At 40.4% G+C, this 13605-nt stretch overlaps 1 protein-coding gene across 1 annotated transcript; it reads right to left on the bottom strand.

Moving 5' to 3' along the window:
• Positions 1-5121: 5121 nt before the first annotated feature.
• Positions 5122-5748, bottom strand: LOC147423588 (uncharacterized). Its single transcript, XM_086501300.1, has one exon. It carries the CDS (start codon positions 5746-5748, stop codon positions 5122-5124), a length of 627 nt encoding a protein of 208 aa, XP_086357426.1.
• Positions 5749-13605: the final 7857 nt, after the last annotated feature.

The following is a 13605-nucleotide window of genomic DNA, read 5'->3' as shown; positions in this document are numbered from 1 at the left end:
CCCGGAGCTTACTTGCATTAAGACATCTCTTCATCCCATCTGGATTCTGGATCATCCAAATGGTCAATGCTCAGTTTTTCAGATATCCACTCAATGGGGCAAAATGATGTTGATTAATGTCTATGCAGACAATAACCCTAGACTTAGGGGTGATCTTTGGCAATGGATAGTAGGCTTGTAGCTATCTCATTGAATTATGGCTTGGGACTTTAACATGGTATGTGCAGGGCAAGATATCACCTCTACTGGCTCTCTTATTAACAAGCTAGAGAGTAATTCTAGGGAGAGAATGGTGAGTGCAAGTAATTTATAGGATGCTTGGCTAGAAACTACATACCAAAACCAAGGATTTACCTTCCATTCACAATCTCATCTGTCTTCTTGGTCCTGGCTTGAAAGAATTTATTTTTGTTCTACTCACTGGCTGCCTACTGATGATGATTTGGTTGTTGATTATAAAATGCTCCATGACAGACCACATCCTTCGTGTCTTTTCCTTATCTGATGTGCTTAATTTTGAGTTTAATAATGTTGGTCTCCAACATTCACTTATGGTAAATAACTCTTTGTTGAGGCATCCTATGTTCAAGCTATTTATGAGTAGACTTATGTAGCAAATTAAAAGATATGTTGAGACTGACCTTGTTTATGCATGTCTTTTCTTGACTGATTAAATGCAACATTGCATAAAAAAAGTGGAAAAGCATGTAGCTAATCAGAAACATTAGAGATTCATAGATGCCTCAGAGTTCATAAAACAGATTGTCTCAAGGGATGTATCTACAATTATTGAAGAAGAATTGGGAACCCTAGCTGCTGATGCAAGAAGAATCATTAACGAATTTGACTCAAAAATGGCCATCAGGGAAAGGTTTCTACGTAGTCAGTTCTAAGCATTCGCTTTGGTGAGCATTGGCAGGTTGAATTTTTTTTTGGGATAGCTCTTATAGCTTAGTCTACCCAGATTTTTGATTCAGGTTCATTTTGACCTCCATTAAATGGTGTTGCTGAGAGGAAAAAGAAGTCTCTTATGAAGATGGCACAATGTATGGTCAAAAGTCAAGCTTTACCACATTCATGTTGGCTCGAGACTGTCATGTGTGCCACTTATGTACTCAGCAAGTGTCCTACAAAAGCATTGTAGTCTATGACTCCATATGAAGCATGGCATGATAGAAAGCCATCTATTGAGCACATGCATGTTTTTGGCTGTTTGGCGTATGCTTTGGTGCCACAAATATAGCGTAGAAAATTGGATGATAAAGCTATCAAATGTATTTTTGTGGTTATAGTGCTGAAAGCAAAGGTTACAAGTTGTATCATCCACAAACAAAGCATTATGTTCAACCCTTACTGTCATGTACCAGAGACAACAATGTAAGCTCACAAGACATTTATGACACTTTGTTGCCTCTTTTTAGTGGTGGAAGTTCAAATGTAAACTCCAATGAGGCAAATGTATAGCCTATGGGGGTTTCAAAAAGTGTTATACATCATCCTATTACCGATGCAGATGTACATGATGTACTTGATGAGGAAAGGGTTGACAATGAGCAGGATAGAGGTATTGCCAAAATGGCTGGTGCATACATTGCATGATAGTAAATTGGATGCACCTTTGTCTAGTCGCACTTGTTCAGGCTCTCGCCATGCATCTTATGCATCAGATTGTTATGCTTTGGCTGTGTCTAGCTTACATTATGTTGAGGAACCTCTGTCTTTTGATGAAGCACATAATTAAAAAAATTGGATGGCTACCATGCAATCAGAATATGATGCACTTATAGAAAATGACACATGGACTTTATGTGATTTGCCTCCTGGAAAAAAGGCAATTGGAACAAAGTGGGTTTACAAGTTAAAACACAAGCCGGATGGTGAGATTGTTCGCTATAAGGCTCAACTTGTTGCAAAGAGTTATGCACAGCAAAAAGGTATAGATTATGAAGAGACTTTTGTTCCCAATTGTTGTATGACCATTGTGCATTTTGTATGTGCATTTGGCAACTCATTTTGGTTGGGATGTACATCAATCCGACATTGTTACTGCTTTGTTGAATGGTGACATATTTGAGGAAATTTATGTAACGCAGCCTCGCGGTTTTGTCAAGAAAGGACAAGAGAATAAGGTGTGAAAATGTAGCAAAGCTTTGTATGGATTGAAGCAATCTCCTCGTGCTTGGTATGAGAAGGCTGACACTCATTTGGTCAAACAAGGCTTTTGTAACAGTCCAATAGAAAGCACATTGTATGTCAAGCATGAGGGCAATGTACTTCTCATGCTTGTTCTTTATGTGGATGATTTGCTGATCATTGATCCCAATGAGGACATATTGTTGAATTCAAGGCTGATTTGAATGCTACTTTCAAGATGAAAGATTTGGGGTTGTTGCATCATTACTTGGGCATACAGTTTAAGCAGTGTGATGGTGGTATTGCCTTGTGTCAAAGAAGCTACATAGAGACATTGCTATGTAAGTTTGGACTTGAGGATTGCAAACCTATTGCCACTCCCATGGAAGCTGGTTTGAAGTTAAGTCTACATGATGTTGGTGATCTTGTTGATGTCACTCTTTACCAAATTGTTGTTGGCTGCCTCATTTATGTATGCAACACGAGGTTGGATATTCAGTTTGCAGTCTCACAGGTCAGCAGATTGATGCATATCCCAGGGTCTAAGCATTGGTAGTACTTCAGAAAGATTTTCCACTACTTGAGTGGCACTTTATATCTTGGCTAGTTTTATCCCAAGGGGGGATCATTTACGCCAGACTTACATGATTTTTCGAACTCAAATTGGGCTGGTTGTTTTGACACGCAGGTGTTCACAAGTGGTTTTTATTTCATGCTTGGCAGTTCACGTACATCATGGTTGAGAAAGAAGAAATTTACTGTGGCCACTTCTAGTTGTGAGGCTGAGTATAGGGCAGTCTTGACAACTACGGTTGACTCTGTATGGCTCAGATGCATTATCGCCGATTTGGGTGTTGGACAGGACACTGCCAACACTATCTTGCTTCCACAACTCTGAGGTATATTGAGATTGTATAAAAATGTAAACTATATAATTCCTACATACAGCCCTAGAAAGAGATCTAAAAGTATCCAAGTTATCAAGGTGCTACCCAAACTTTTATGCATCTTATCCAATGGTTGATTTTTTGGCATAATATAGAGAAGGTATGTGGTATTGACAAGCCTTATGTGGAGCTCCTAAGGCCTATTGACACCAAAAAATTTATATAGAGCCCGGGGCACCTTCATTAATATGCAAATCCCTAGCTGACGCAGCATCAACTTGCTGCACAGGCACAGAGCCTTCATCTTTCACGAGGAAGGCATTGTCTTTGAGGATGCGGCTCCTGATCTTGGGCTGTCCCCTAGTCAATCATTGCTTCTCATTATAATAAGCTGTTGGTGATGATGATATACTCGGTTGCTCATGACGTTGCAAGAGATCCTCTTGATCTGCTGACCTTTTGCGTATACCTGCAAGTGTCTGCCTAAGGTTGGACATGGTGAAGGGATATTGGAGGCGCACAACAACCTTGACGATGACAATGTGAGTAGGAAGCACCGATGGGCAATATTGCAACAAACTGCTCAAGTTTTATGCCACAAAATGAAAATGGCCGCACGGCCTCCTTTTATAACCCTAAACCCTACCTGCTACCGCTAATTACTTTCCAGGTAAATGCGTTCAAACAGTAGGGGCTACAAAAAGATGTTGGTTGATGTCGTAAGCTAGTAGACAAACAAAATAGTTTAACCAATTTACTAGAGAAAAGGCACAAGTAACAGGGGCTGCAAAAAGATGTTGGGCCCAAATGCGTACACGTTTGCATGGAGCGGCATTTATTTTGGTTCCAAAATTTCAACTACATAGTCAAGGCTCTAACAGAGAGGTCATGGGAGACTTTGAAAACGGTATGCAAACAATTGCTCTCAGGTGACAAGGATAGAGAAGCTTTCCAACAATGTGTTGATTATGCTAATAGAGAAGGTAGGTTTAGAGATCCGTGCCATATTGAAGCATCAAGAAGCACTGAGCTCTAGCGTGCTGGAAAGAATCTGGGGGAGAAAAAGTGAAACTTCAACACATGGCCCCTTGGGGTGACCATCTTTATCATTTGATCATGCTCCTATGGTAGTAGCCCAATAGGCCTCTTTTTTTTTTCTTTTTGGGAGGGGACGGGGGTTGCCTCTTTTTTTCGTTGTTGGGACCCCTCCTTGGCCCTTCCAAATCCACACTTCCATTGTGTGGTTTGCTTACCTAGTCTACCCTTCGTCTTAATATATCTTGTACACAAACTTTTTGTATGAAGTATACTGCAATTTGATTGTTATTTGGCATTGTGCACTCTTAATTTGTGGATGAAGCACGCCAACGATCACCTTGCCAAACTCTTATGTTCTAGGTCCGAGAGCTTCAATCTTGGCATGTCCAAACACAATTGTTGTATGCGAAGTAGAGTTTTTTGCATGGTCGATATCTAGCCATTACATTAATCTGAGCATTAAAAACGTGTTTCGTCGCTCTGAAACCTCAAAACCTGCTTTGCCTCATGGAAAGCGAAGGACCCATGTGGGATGCATGTTTCATGGAGGCATGATAATCTACAGTACGTTTTCCCTTGATGAAAAAGACGTATGCTACGTGGGACAACGATATGGAAATTTTCCACGTAAAATCAATATTCAAGAGAACGTTTCGGTGGGACCACTTAATTAATGGATGTTAATAAAGAAAATTATATAAACAGGATCATCTTAATTAAGAGAAGCCTGAGGAAACGCGAGCCAAATTCTATTACCATAATCTCATCTAAAGCTGGGTGTCCATTAAGTGAAAAAACTGCAATTGGAGAAATTAAATATTGGAATTTCAATCAGGGATAGAAACTACGTCGACAAGGCAAGTAATGCCATTAATTTGATCCAAGGCAAGTAATGCCATTAATTTGATCCAAGTCAAAGTAATGCCATTAATTTAATACAAGTCAAAGTAAGCTTGTTATACATGATTAATTTGTCAGCAGCACGTGAAGGCCTCCTTAAGAACCAAAACCCTAGCTCCATTATGCAATACAATTTATAGCTATTTTATTTCCTTCCAGTACTTTAGCTGCAGCAATTAACGAGCTTGATTCTAATTGGACCTTCCGGCGTCAATGCGACCCGTTCAATGATCCGGCGAACATCTTTATGCTGGCCTTGCTCAGACGTTGCTGATGAGCCGATCTTCATGTGTCGCTTGATCTGCTTGGATCCAATTGCTGTACTGGGCAGCTTGTTGACGTTGGCCATGGCGTGATGCTGTTGATGATCATCAGAGCCAGCACGACATCGTTGCTTGTATAGCTTTTGCAGCTTGGAATTCGCAATATTATTGACCTCGCTTATAAAGCTCAAGAAGATGGACGCCACCTCCATGTCCGTCAGGATACCATAATCCTTACTTAATATAGAGCTCGGGGCGCCTTCATTAATATGCAGATCCCTAGCTGACGCATCATCGACGTCTTGTTGCACAGGCGCAGAGCCTTCATCTTTCGCGAGGAAGGCATTGTCTTTGAGGATGCGGCTCCTGAGCTTGGGCTGTCGCCTAGTCAGCCGTTGCTTCTCATTATAATAAGGCGCTGCTGGTGATGATGATATACTCGGTTGCTGATCATGACGTTGCAAGAGATCCTCTTGATCTGCAGACCTTTTGCGTATACCTGCAAGCGTCTGCCTAAGGTTGGCCATGGTGGAGGGATATTGGAGACGACAATCTGAGTAGGAAGCCACCGACCTGCAACTGCTCGAGTTTTATGCCACACAATGGAAATGGCCGCACGGCCTCCTTTTATAACCCTAAACCCTCCTTTTAGCACGGCTATTGCTAATTGCTTTCCGCGTAAACTTTGCTTTTTATGATACTGGAAAATGCCTTCTAGAAACATTAACGCGGCGCAAACTCCTCCGCTAGCCATTCTTATGCTTTTTTAAAAAGTAAAGCGTGTCGTTAAAGTTAGAGCCAAATTAGACAATGCCACACTAAAACTCTATGGTTAGCAGTGTTCGGGAAAAATCATTTTTCCAAACATACAAAATTCCTTTCTTTCATTTTGTCAAGAGGAAATTTTAGAAAGTTAGGTTGTTTTTTCGGGTTTTTACACTATTTTTCTCTATTTTGGGGCGGTATTTCTCCTTTCCCCCCTGCCCTCAACCGGCATTTTTGAAATTGAAAACGGCACCATATTAAGCTGAGACACATTTTTTCCGAACGCTGATAGTTAGGCATGGCAGCATTCTTGGCCATTTAGTGTCCAACTATGGTATCATCACTTATTGAGATAAAATGTTGGTTATCATAAATCTTCTCAAGTTGGCAAGCCCATGAGTTGTACAAGTTTTCATTCGCCATCATAAGTACTCCCGAGGACTTTTCTACATGTGTCCTAAGATAGATCGGCCCTTATATCAATTACTAGTTGCAACGTGGCTTTTGAGAAGCTCAAATCTGCATTGGTGACACTCCTATTCTGAAAGCACCTCAATGGAGTGGGGTAACATCTTTCATACACATATCGATGTCAGTGACTATGCCACTGGCTACATCTTGGCCCAGCTTGTTGACGGAAATCTAGTTTCTTTCTATTGCATATGCTAGCCAAAAATTGAACCTCGCTGAGAAAAATCACACGACCATGGAACGCGAGGGGCTATCAATGTAGGTAGAGAAGTTTTAACGCCATTTGCTTGCAAATTATTTTTTCTTGCTCATCAACCATCAAGCACAAACAATGCAACATGGGTAGGATAGTGTGTTGGTTTATAATTTTGCTAGAATTCAATCTTGAGGTGGCGGTCAAGAAGAGGAAAGCACCAACACGTAGACCACTTTTCTAAATTAACCTCAGGGCAGGATCCCATCCGGGTGAATGATGACCTTCCCCGTTCTTTACTCTTTTCCATTGAATGGGTTCCAGAATGGACCAAGAACATTGTGATGCTCCTCACCACTACTACTATACCTCCCAGTTTCAATAAACATGCACCATGATTCTTAAGAGAGCGCTATGCTTACCAGCTAATAGCAGGCCATTTGTATTAGAAGGATGATGAATTGATCCTTAAAAGAGTGTCATGCCCCAACAAGTATTCTCTCCTTGTGCACCATTCCCATAGGTTTCCATGTGGGCAACACCTAGCCCCAAACCCATGACTAGGGTGCTTTAATTCCAAGGTCTATGGTGGCCCACATGAGACAAGATGTGATAGACTTTGTCCATGCTTGCACCCATTGAAAATACAACAAATTTTGCAAACACTCAACATTGTATCATATCACCCTATGGGATTCCCAAAATTATATGGGATACGTATTTAGAGCGTATCTACCATTATCTCGAGGATAACATGGTTAATGTGAATCAATTGAAATCCAAAAGCACAATCATAGAGTCGAGGAAATACCACATTCTTAGAGAATAATTATGCTGCAATTGTTTGGTTGCAAACTTCGAGATATGTGCCCTTGAAACTTCGTATCTATAAGTTCTAAAAAGTGCCTAGAGGGAGAAAGAGCATGCTATTTATTTATCAGGATCACTAGAAGCCTAGAAGGTGCACCATTCTTGCACTAGGCTTGTGGTGGTCCACCCTTCACATGGACTCACATGATTATATAGCATCATTGGTGTAGCTAAAATAAGGAGCACGCAAGGCCATGTGCATCTACCAGTGCATGTGCCAAGGTGAAAAAGCAAGTACGAAGATCAGGTACAACTAGGGCTATCCAGGGATGCATGTCTTTATTGGTTTTTAGGCCAGGAAGCTCTATTTGGGGCTAATCAAGAGGGCTACTCAAGATGTTCATAATGAATTGATTATGTAGCAAAAGGTGGTCTTCAAGATGTTCTCTAGGTTGGTTCCTAGATGGCTCATCAATCTACAAGGTGTATGATCTTGCATTAAAGGGGAAACTGCTTTGTAGATCCTCACAGGATTGCACGGATGATGATCAGGGCATATGTGAATCAATAGGACTAAAGTGTTTGATTTATGGATCATGTCGATCTTTTCACATCTACAATCCGAATCGGGACGGTAAACATAGGAGCAATTGAAGTTTTGTCAAGGACCGCTTCTACACCATTTTGACTACCTTGGTATATGTGCCATTGTATGTTTTCTCAAGTCTTCAGTGTTTACAGAGGGTGTATAAGGTATTTGAAGCTAGTCAAAAGTGACAACTCATCAATCAAGGCTACAAGCACCAAGATATTGTGACGGGAAGTTGGCAGTTAGCAATCTAGCAATGAGGTTGCAAGCAAGTGAATTTATCCCATTTTGGGAACTTTTGTTAAATGCCTTTTGGTTTTCAACTTGCAATTGCAATGGGTTCTAAAAATGGAAAGTCGACAAAGTAGAGTTTCACTACGGCTTTACAAGAGGTCCATCTGACTCTAAAGCTGAAAGTTATTGTGGTTCAAAGTACTACAAAAAAAAGGTTTTCTTTTGAAAATTTTACGGATTCCAATAACCCATGGGGGGGATCTCTCATGGAAGTGGCACATGGTGGAAAAAATCCCACGTACGAGTGTTGGGGATGAGGTGTTAGGGTACTTATACGGGGAGATGGTCTTCATTGAGAAAGGGAAGAGAGAGGAGTTATGGCTCGTTCCCCCTTTCCATTTCATGGGCATTGTGTTGGGTGTTGCATGCATGCACATGAGCCGCATTGATCAGTGATGGTGGCATTTCCAAGTGGCTCCGCTCGATGTAAACGGTAGCTTGGTAGGGGTCAATTCACACAGGGTGGGCATTGGGATCTCCAATATGTACCACCAAGTATGAAATCTTCTTCCGAAAGCCCCTAAGGCCACACGCCTTCGAGATGTAAGCATAGGTTGGGGAAAGGCCTTCTCTTGGTCTATGCCCAAAACCCTAGTGTTGCAACATCCTTGCAAGTTACAAACATATGTAACTACATTCGGAAACATCCTCTGTATACAAACACCCGGCAGCTTCCTTGCAAAGAGGAGATGTTGTTTAAATGTATCATCTTCATAGATTTTGTGGAGTTTCTTGCCTTCTTATGGCCCTATATGGGAGATTTAGCAGCCTCCTTAGGCAAAGTACTCTTTGCCCCAACCATTGATTGCCCAACTAGGAACAAAGTGTGTATTATGTGGCAAACTGACAAGCAAACGGCTGAAACTAGTAGAAAGCTTCAATTTTTCTAGTTCGAAATAGCTAAAGTATACTTCTTAATCTAAGATTTTTTTTGGCTACATTACTCAAGGCTTTAAATAGCTACTTTGACATGGTAACTACAAACTCTATATTTTTTCTAGATAGCAATCCTAATCATCCTAGTCACTTGTCTAAAATAAAATCCATGAATTGAAAGATTTGAAGGAATCCTTCAATCACATACTATACCTCTCCCTTGTCCTCTACCATGTGCCACCCCCCCCCAACCCACCAAAAAGCCTTGTTTGGCTGCTATACATCGACCAAAGCACCACCAAGCACACCACCTTTGATTTGGTAGCACGTCATGGCCCGACTCTTCCTTGCAGTCATTTACTCCCTCATGGGCCCCTGTGGTGGTGTCCTTGTCTTCATCTAACTTGTCTGATTGCACTTCATTTGACATGCCTTAAAATGTGCGTGTAGCAACCTCGTGCATATCCACACATCATAGAACTTACCACCATCTGCCATTTCCCTTATCAAACATATGTCCAACCTTGGAGTGCTTGTCTGCAACATGGTTGTCCGTATACTCCTCTTTGACCTCGTATTCTACATAGTTCACCAACAAACAAACACTTTACGATAAGAAAAACCAAAATTTTGTTCAAAACAAGAACGAAGACGGTTGCTTACTTTTCTGAACACGTCCCTTGTTGTGAGCCCAGGTCTTGGCCACTTCGGAGATGCGCTCCTTGCATCCACCTTTCGCACAAATGTCTTTTTTCATTAGAGTGGCAACGAAATAGAGAGGGTGGTATTGGTGCCTACAGCCAGCATGAAAGAACCAACCACATGGATGGAGTCCAAGCACTCCCCACAAGCAAGCAACAGAAGATCCTAAAGCATAGATTGTCTTGTCTTCATCCTTGATCTGGGGCCTTGGAAATAATATGAATGTTCTTCCTTAGTTGAATTTTGCAATTATCATTCTGACAAATTCACTCTGGATCTGAGCCTCTTCACACTCAGTTTCGAGGACACCACATTTTCTCTGCATGTCACATATGGAAATGTCATGACAGTGAATATTACCAAAGTAGTGTCCTAGAGAAAAGTAAACAACAGCAAATGTAAATGTCATGACAATTACTAGTACTAAATAGCAGACAATACCAAATGTAAATTGTACCAATGTTCAAAGTACCTAAAGGACCAACTTGTACCAAAGGACAATAATCTAATAAGCACTAAGTAGTACCAAATAGAAAACAGTAACCAATATGGTAAGTAGCAAAACTAGCAGACAATACCTTAAAGTACTTGTTAAGTATATCATGCTCCTACCAAAGCACAACAATCTAGTACACAATAAATAGTACCAAATGTTAAATACCAAATAGTAAATAGTACCAAAATAATCAGTATGAAAAGTTCCAAACAATAAAACTACCAGATGTGAAGTACCCAAAGCACAAAAGTAAAAATATAAAGTACCAAAAAGTACAAAATGAGGTCTCCAAAGTTCCCAGAAATATTGAAGTACCAAAAGTAAAGTACCTCAAGTCAAAACATGGTACTTAAAAACCTAATATGTACATCACAATTCGTAGCACACAGATATACATATGATGTTCCTACAGAAAGTACCAAAAGGACCCCAAAGTACCCAAAATATTAAACTTGTGAGTTGAAACTGGGGTTAGGACTTGTGGGCATTCAAAGTCAAAGTTTTGGTAGGATTCTCACACTTGACATTGAGCAACTGAGGATGATATTGGTATTGTCTTTAGTCAGAATTTGTGCCAAGTAACATTATGACATAGCGAGGCCACTAACTTTTTTGAGTTGCTGTTTGTTTTTATGTTGATACTATTCTTCTCACAACATAAAAAACTAAACCAGGATTTTCTTATCAGTTACCGCTGATTAGCAAACCTGGGTTTCGACAATTGCTGTTGTGTCTGTATGCTACTCTGCAACAAAGTTGTATTACATATTATTATCTGATAGCTCTTCCACTTACCTTATTTCCAAGTTTTCTGTTAGTAAACCTCATGTTGCAAACACAGGCTTTCATGAAACTGTTGGTGTTTCAAGCTCTTGTATGGGGCAAGGTTTTACATAATAATGGAATTTGGACGTTGGCGCAAAGGAATATTGGAGCTATTGGGATGGAGGTGAAGCTCTTTTTGCATATAGACATGAGCTACCCCTTGGGATTCATCACAACATGAAGAAAAGGCCGAAGTTAGCCCCGGAAATAGTCACAATTTTAGACAGTGAAACTCCTTTGAAAATAATGTGGCATATACCGTTTGAAATACGTTTTTGGTGTTTTTAAACAAGAGGAGGAAGAAAGGTGCCCAAGGCTTTTGTGCCTTTTTTGGCATTCCCCAGAGAGAGAGAGAGAGAGTTTTGAGTTTTTTGAGCCTGTTGTAAAAAGGGCACACATGTTAAACAAGAGGAAGAAAGACATACCAAGTTCTTTTATGCCTTTATTGGCACTCCCTCTCGCGAGAACGGGAGTATGCATCAAATGGAGTGTTGATATGGAGGCTTTTTGGGCGAGTGTAGAAAGGGCATGATTTTCTCGAGTCGAGCCATGTGGGTGGAAAGAATAGCTGGTCTCTCTCTCTTTGTCTCTCATTGGAAGGGAGTGCCATGGTTTGCAGAGGCGGAGAGCCAGCTTGTTTACTAAATGGGTCCCTTCATTAAAGGGCCATAGTGACTTCCTTTACATTTTGTTTCAAAATGTCTACGGGAGGCTTCACCTTCTGCTGGGCTGCAATAATTGCTAAATATCTTGGGTAGATGCAAGTTCCAAAGTTGGCAATGATGAAGAAACCAAAAACAAGGTGGAATTTTTGATGTTTTGATTCGTGCTACGAGGTATGAAGCAACCGGAAGTTCTCATTGTATCCAACGCCAACCATTGGGAATTTGGCAAGGTGGAATCCTTAGTCCTTTGTTTTTAAATCCTTTTGTGCACAACAAGCCTCTAGGAACCTTCTCATGATGGCACCAGGAATTGCAATTGCAATTGCTCTTATGCTTTTGAGGACTAAGATGCTTCAAGCTTGATTGTAGAGATTGCCCCCATCGGGAAAGATTAGAGAATATTCATTAGTTTATGATGGCAAAATGGGAGAGTCCATATGAGTGGCAAGGTTGAAGAAAGAATAAAAGTCCCACAAGTGACGAATATGAAAGGTAAAATTACCAATGCCCGTGTAATTCATGAAAAATTACAAAGTATAGAGTTATATGACAGTATAGAGTTATATAGTGCATACAACATTGTAGTGTAAAGAACTATATACTACCATCTACCACTATATAGCACATAAAACTATATTCCACCATATAAGTATATAGTATCCTCATAGTTTACTAGATAACACTACATAGCACATAGAGTTAAATAGCTACATAATATTACAAATAAGTAGGACACTTTATTACTATTTATTACTATGGGAAGTACTTAATGTGTAGCTATATAGTGTATTGTGTAGATGGCTGAAAGCATGGTTTGGTGGTACAATATGCACTGTCAAGGACACTACTTTTTCTTGGGTAGAAAATTAGCACTTTTTGGAAGTCTTTTTATCCACTTTATTGGGAAATTCGTTTTTATCTTTTTTTTTTTTGGGGAATTCTTTTATGTAAAAAGAACATTTGATTTGTATCAGCATATAAGATCTATGTAATGATTATAGACGAGTCTCTCTCTCTCTCTGTCTCTCTCTCTCTCCTATCTTTCTTCCTCGTCCCAACAATAGGCGATTATGTAGTTGTAGCTCTTTAACTCGCTACACTACCCACACTCTTGCCAGCATGGAATTCACAGATTGACCAGAGAATACAAATGGTTATCCTAGCATGAGAATATGGCTACGTAAACATGGATAATCCTCAAGGCATGGAATTCACAACTACTTCTCCTGGCATGGTGAATGAGAAAGGTTGTCCAAATAGGGATTGGACTACTGTGCAAGGCTGCCTAAACAGGGATTGGACTATGGAGCTGAATGCAAGTGTTCACAGCATGGACACCGCTTCTATGCATGAGTATTGGGCTGCTAAGAAATGAGAATAGAGAAGGAAAGAAAAAGAAAGCAGCAGGTTGCAAGATCCATCTTTAATGGATGAAGCCAAATCAAGAAAGTAGATTTGTTCAGCTAAGGCAAAGTTTTGGCGCACACAGACACTAGGGCTTACAAGAAGTATCCAGACAGAGTTATTCCATCAACACTTGCTCCATCCTACTTTTAAGGATCTGCAAACATCAATAGCTAATTTTGAAAGCACTCTTCTATCTAGCATCCGTAACACCCTCAGCCAGCTCAAGGTGCCCCGCTCAACAGATGAGCTCTTCTTTGATGATGGTAATGAATAATATCGATGGCACAACAC

The sequence above is a fragment of the Adiantum capillus-veneris genome, chromosome 26 (assembly GCF_014529385.1).
Source record: "Adiantum capillus-veneris isolate H3 chromosome 26, ASM1452938v2, whole genome shotgun sequence".
Lineage (NCBI taxonomy): Eukaryota > Viridiplantae > Streptophyta > Polypodiopsida > Polypodiales > Pteridaceae > Adiantum > Adiantum capillus-veneris.
The sequence above is the reverse complement of the archived record's forward strand: the minus strand, read 5'-3'. Positions and strand labels throughout refer to the sequence as shown.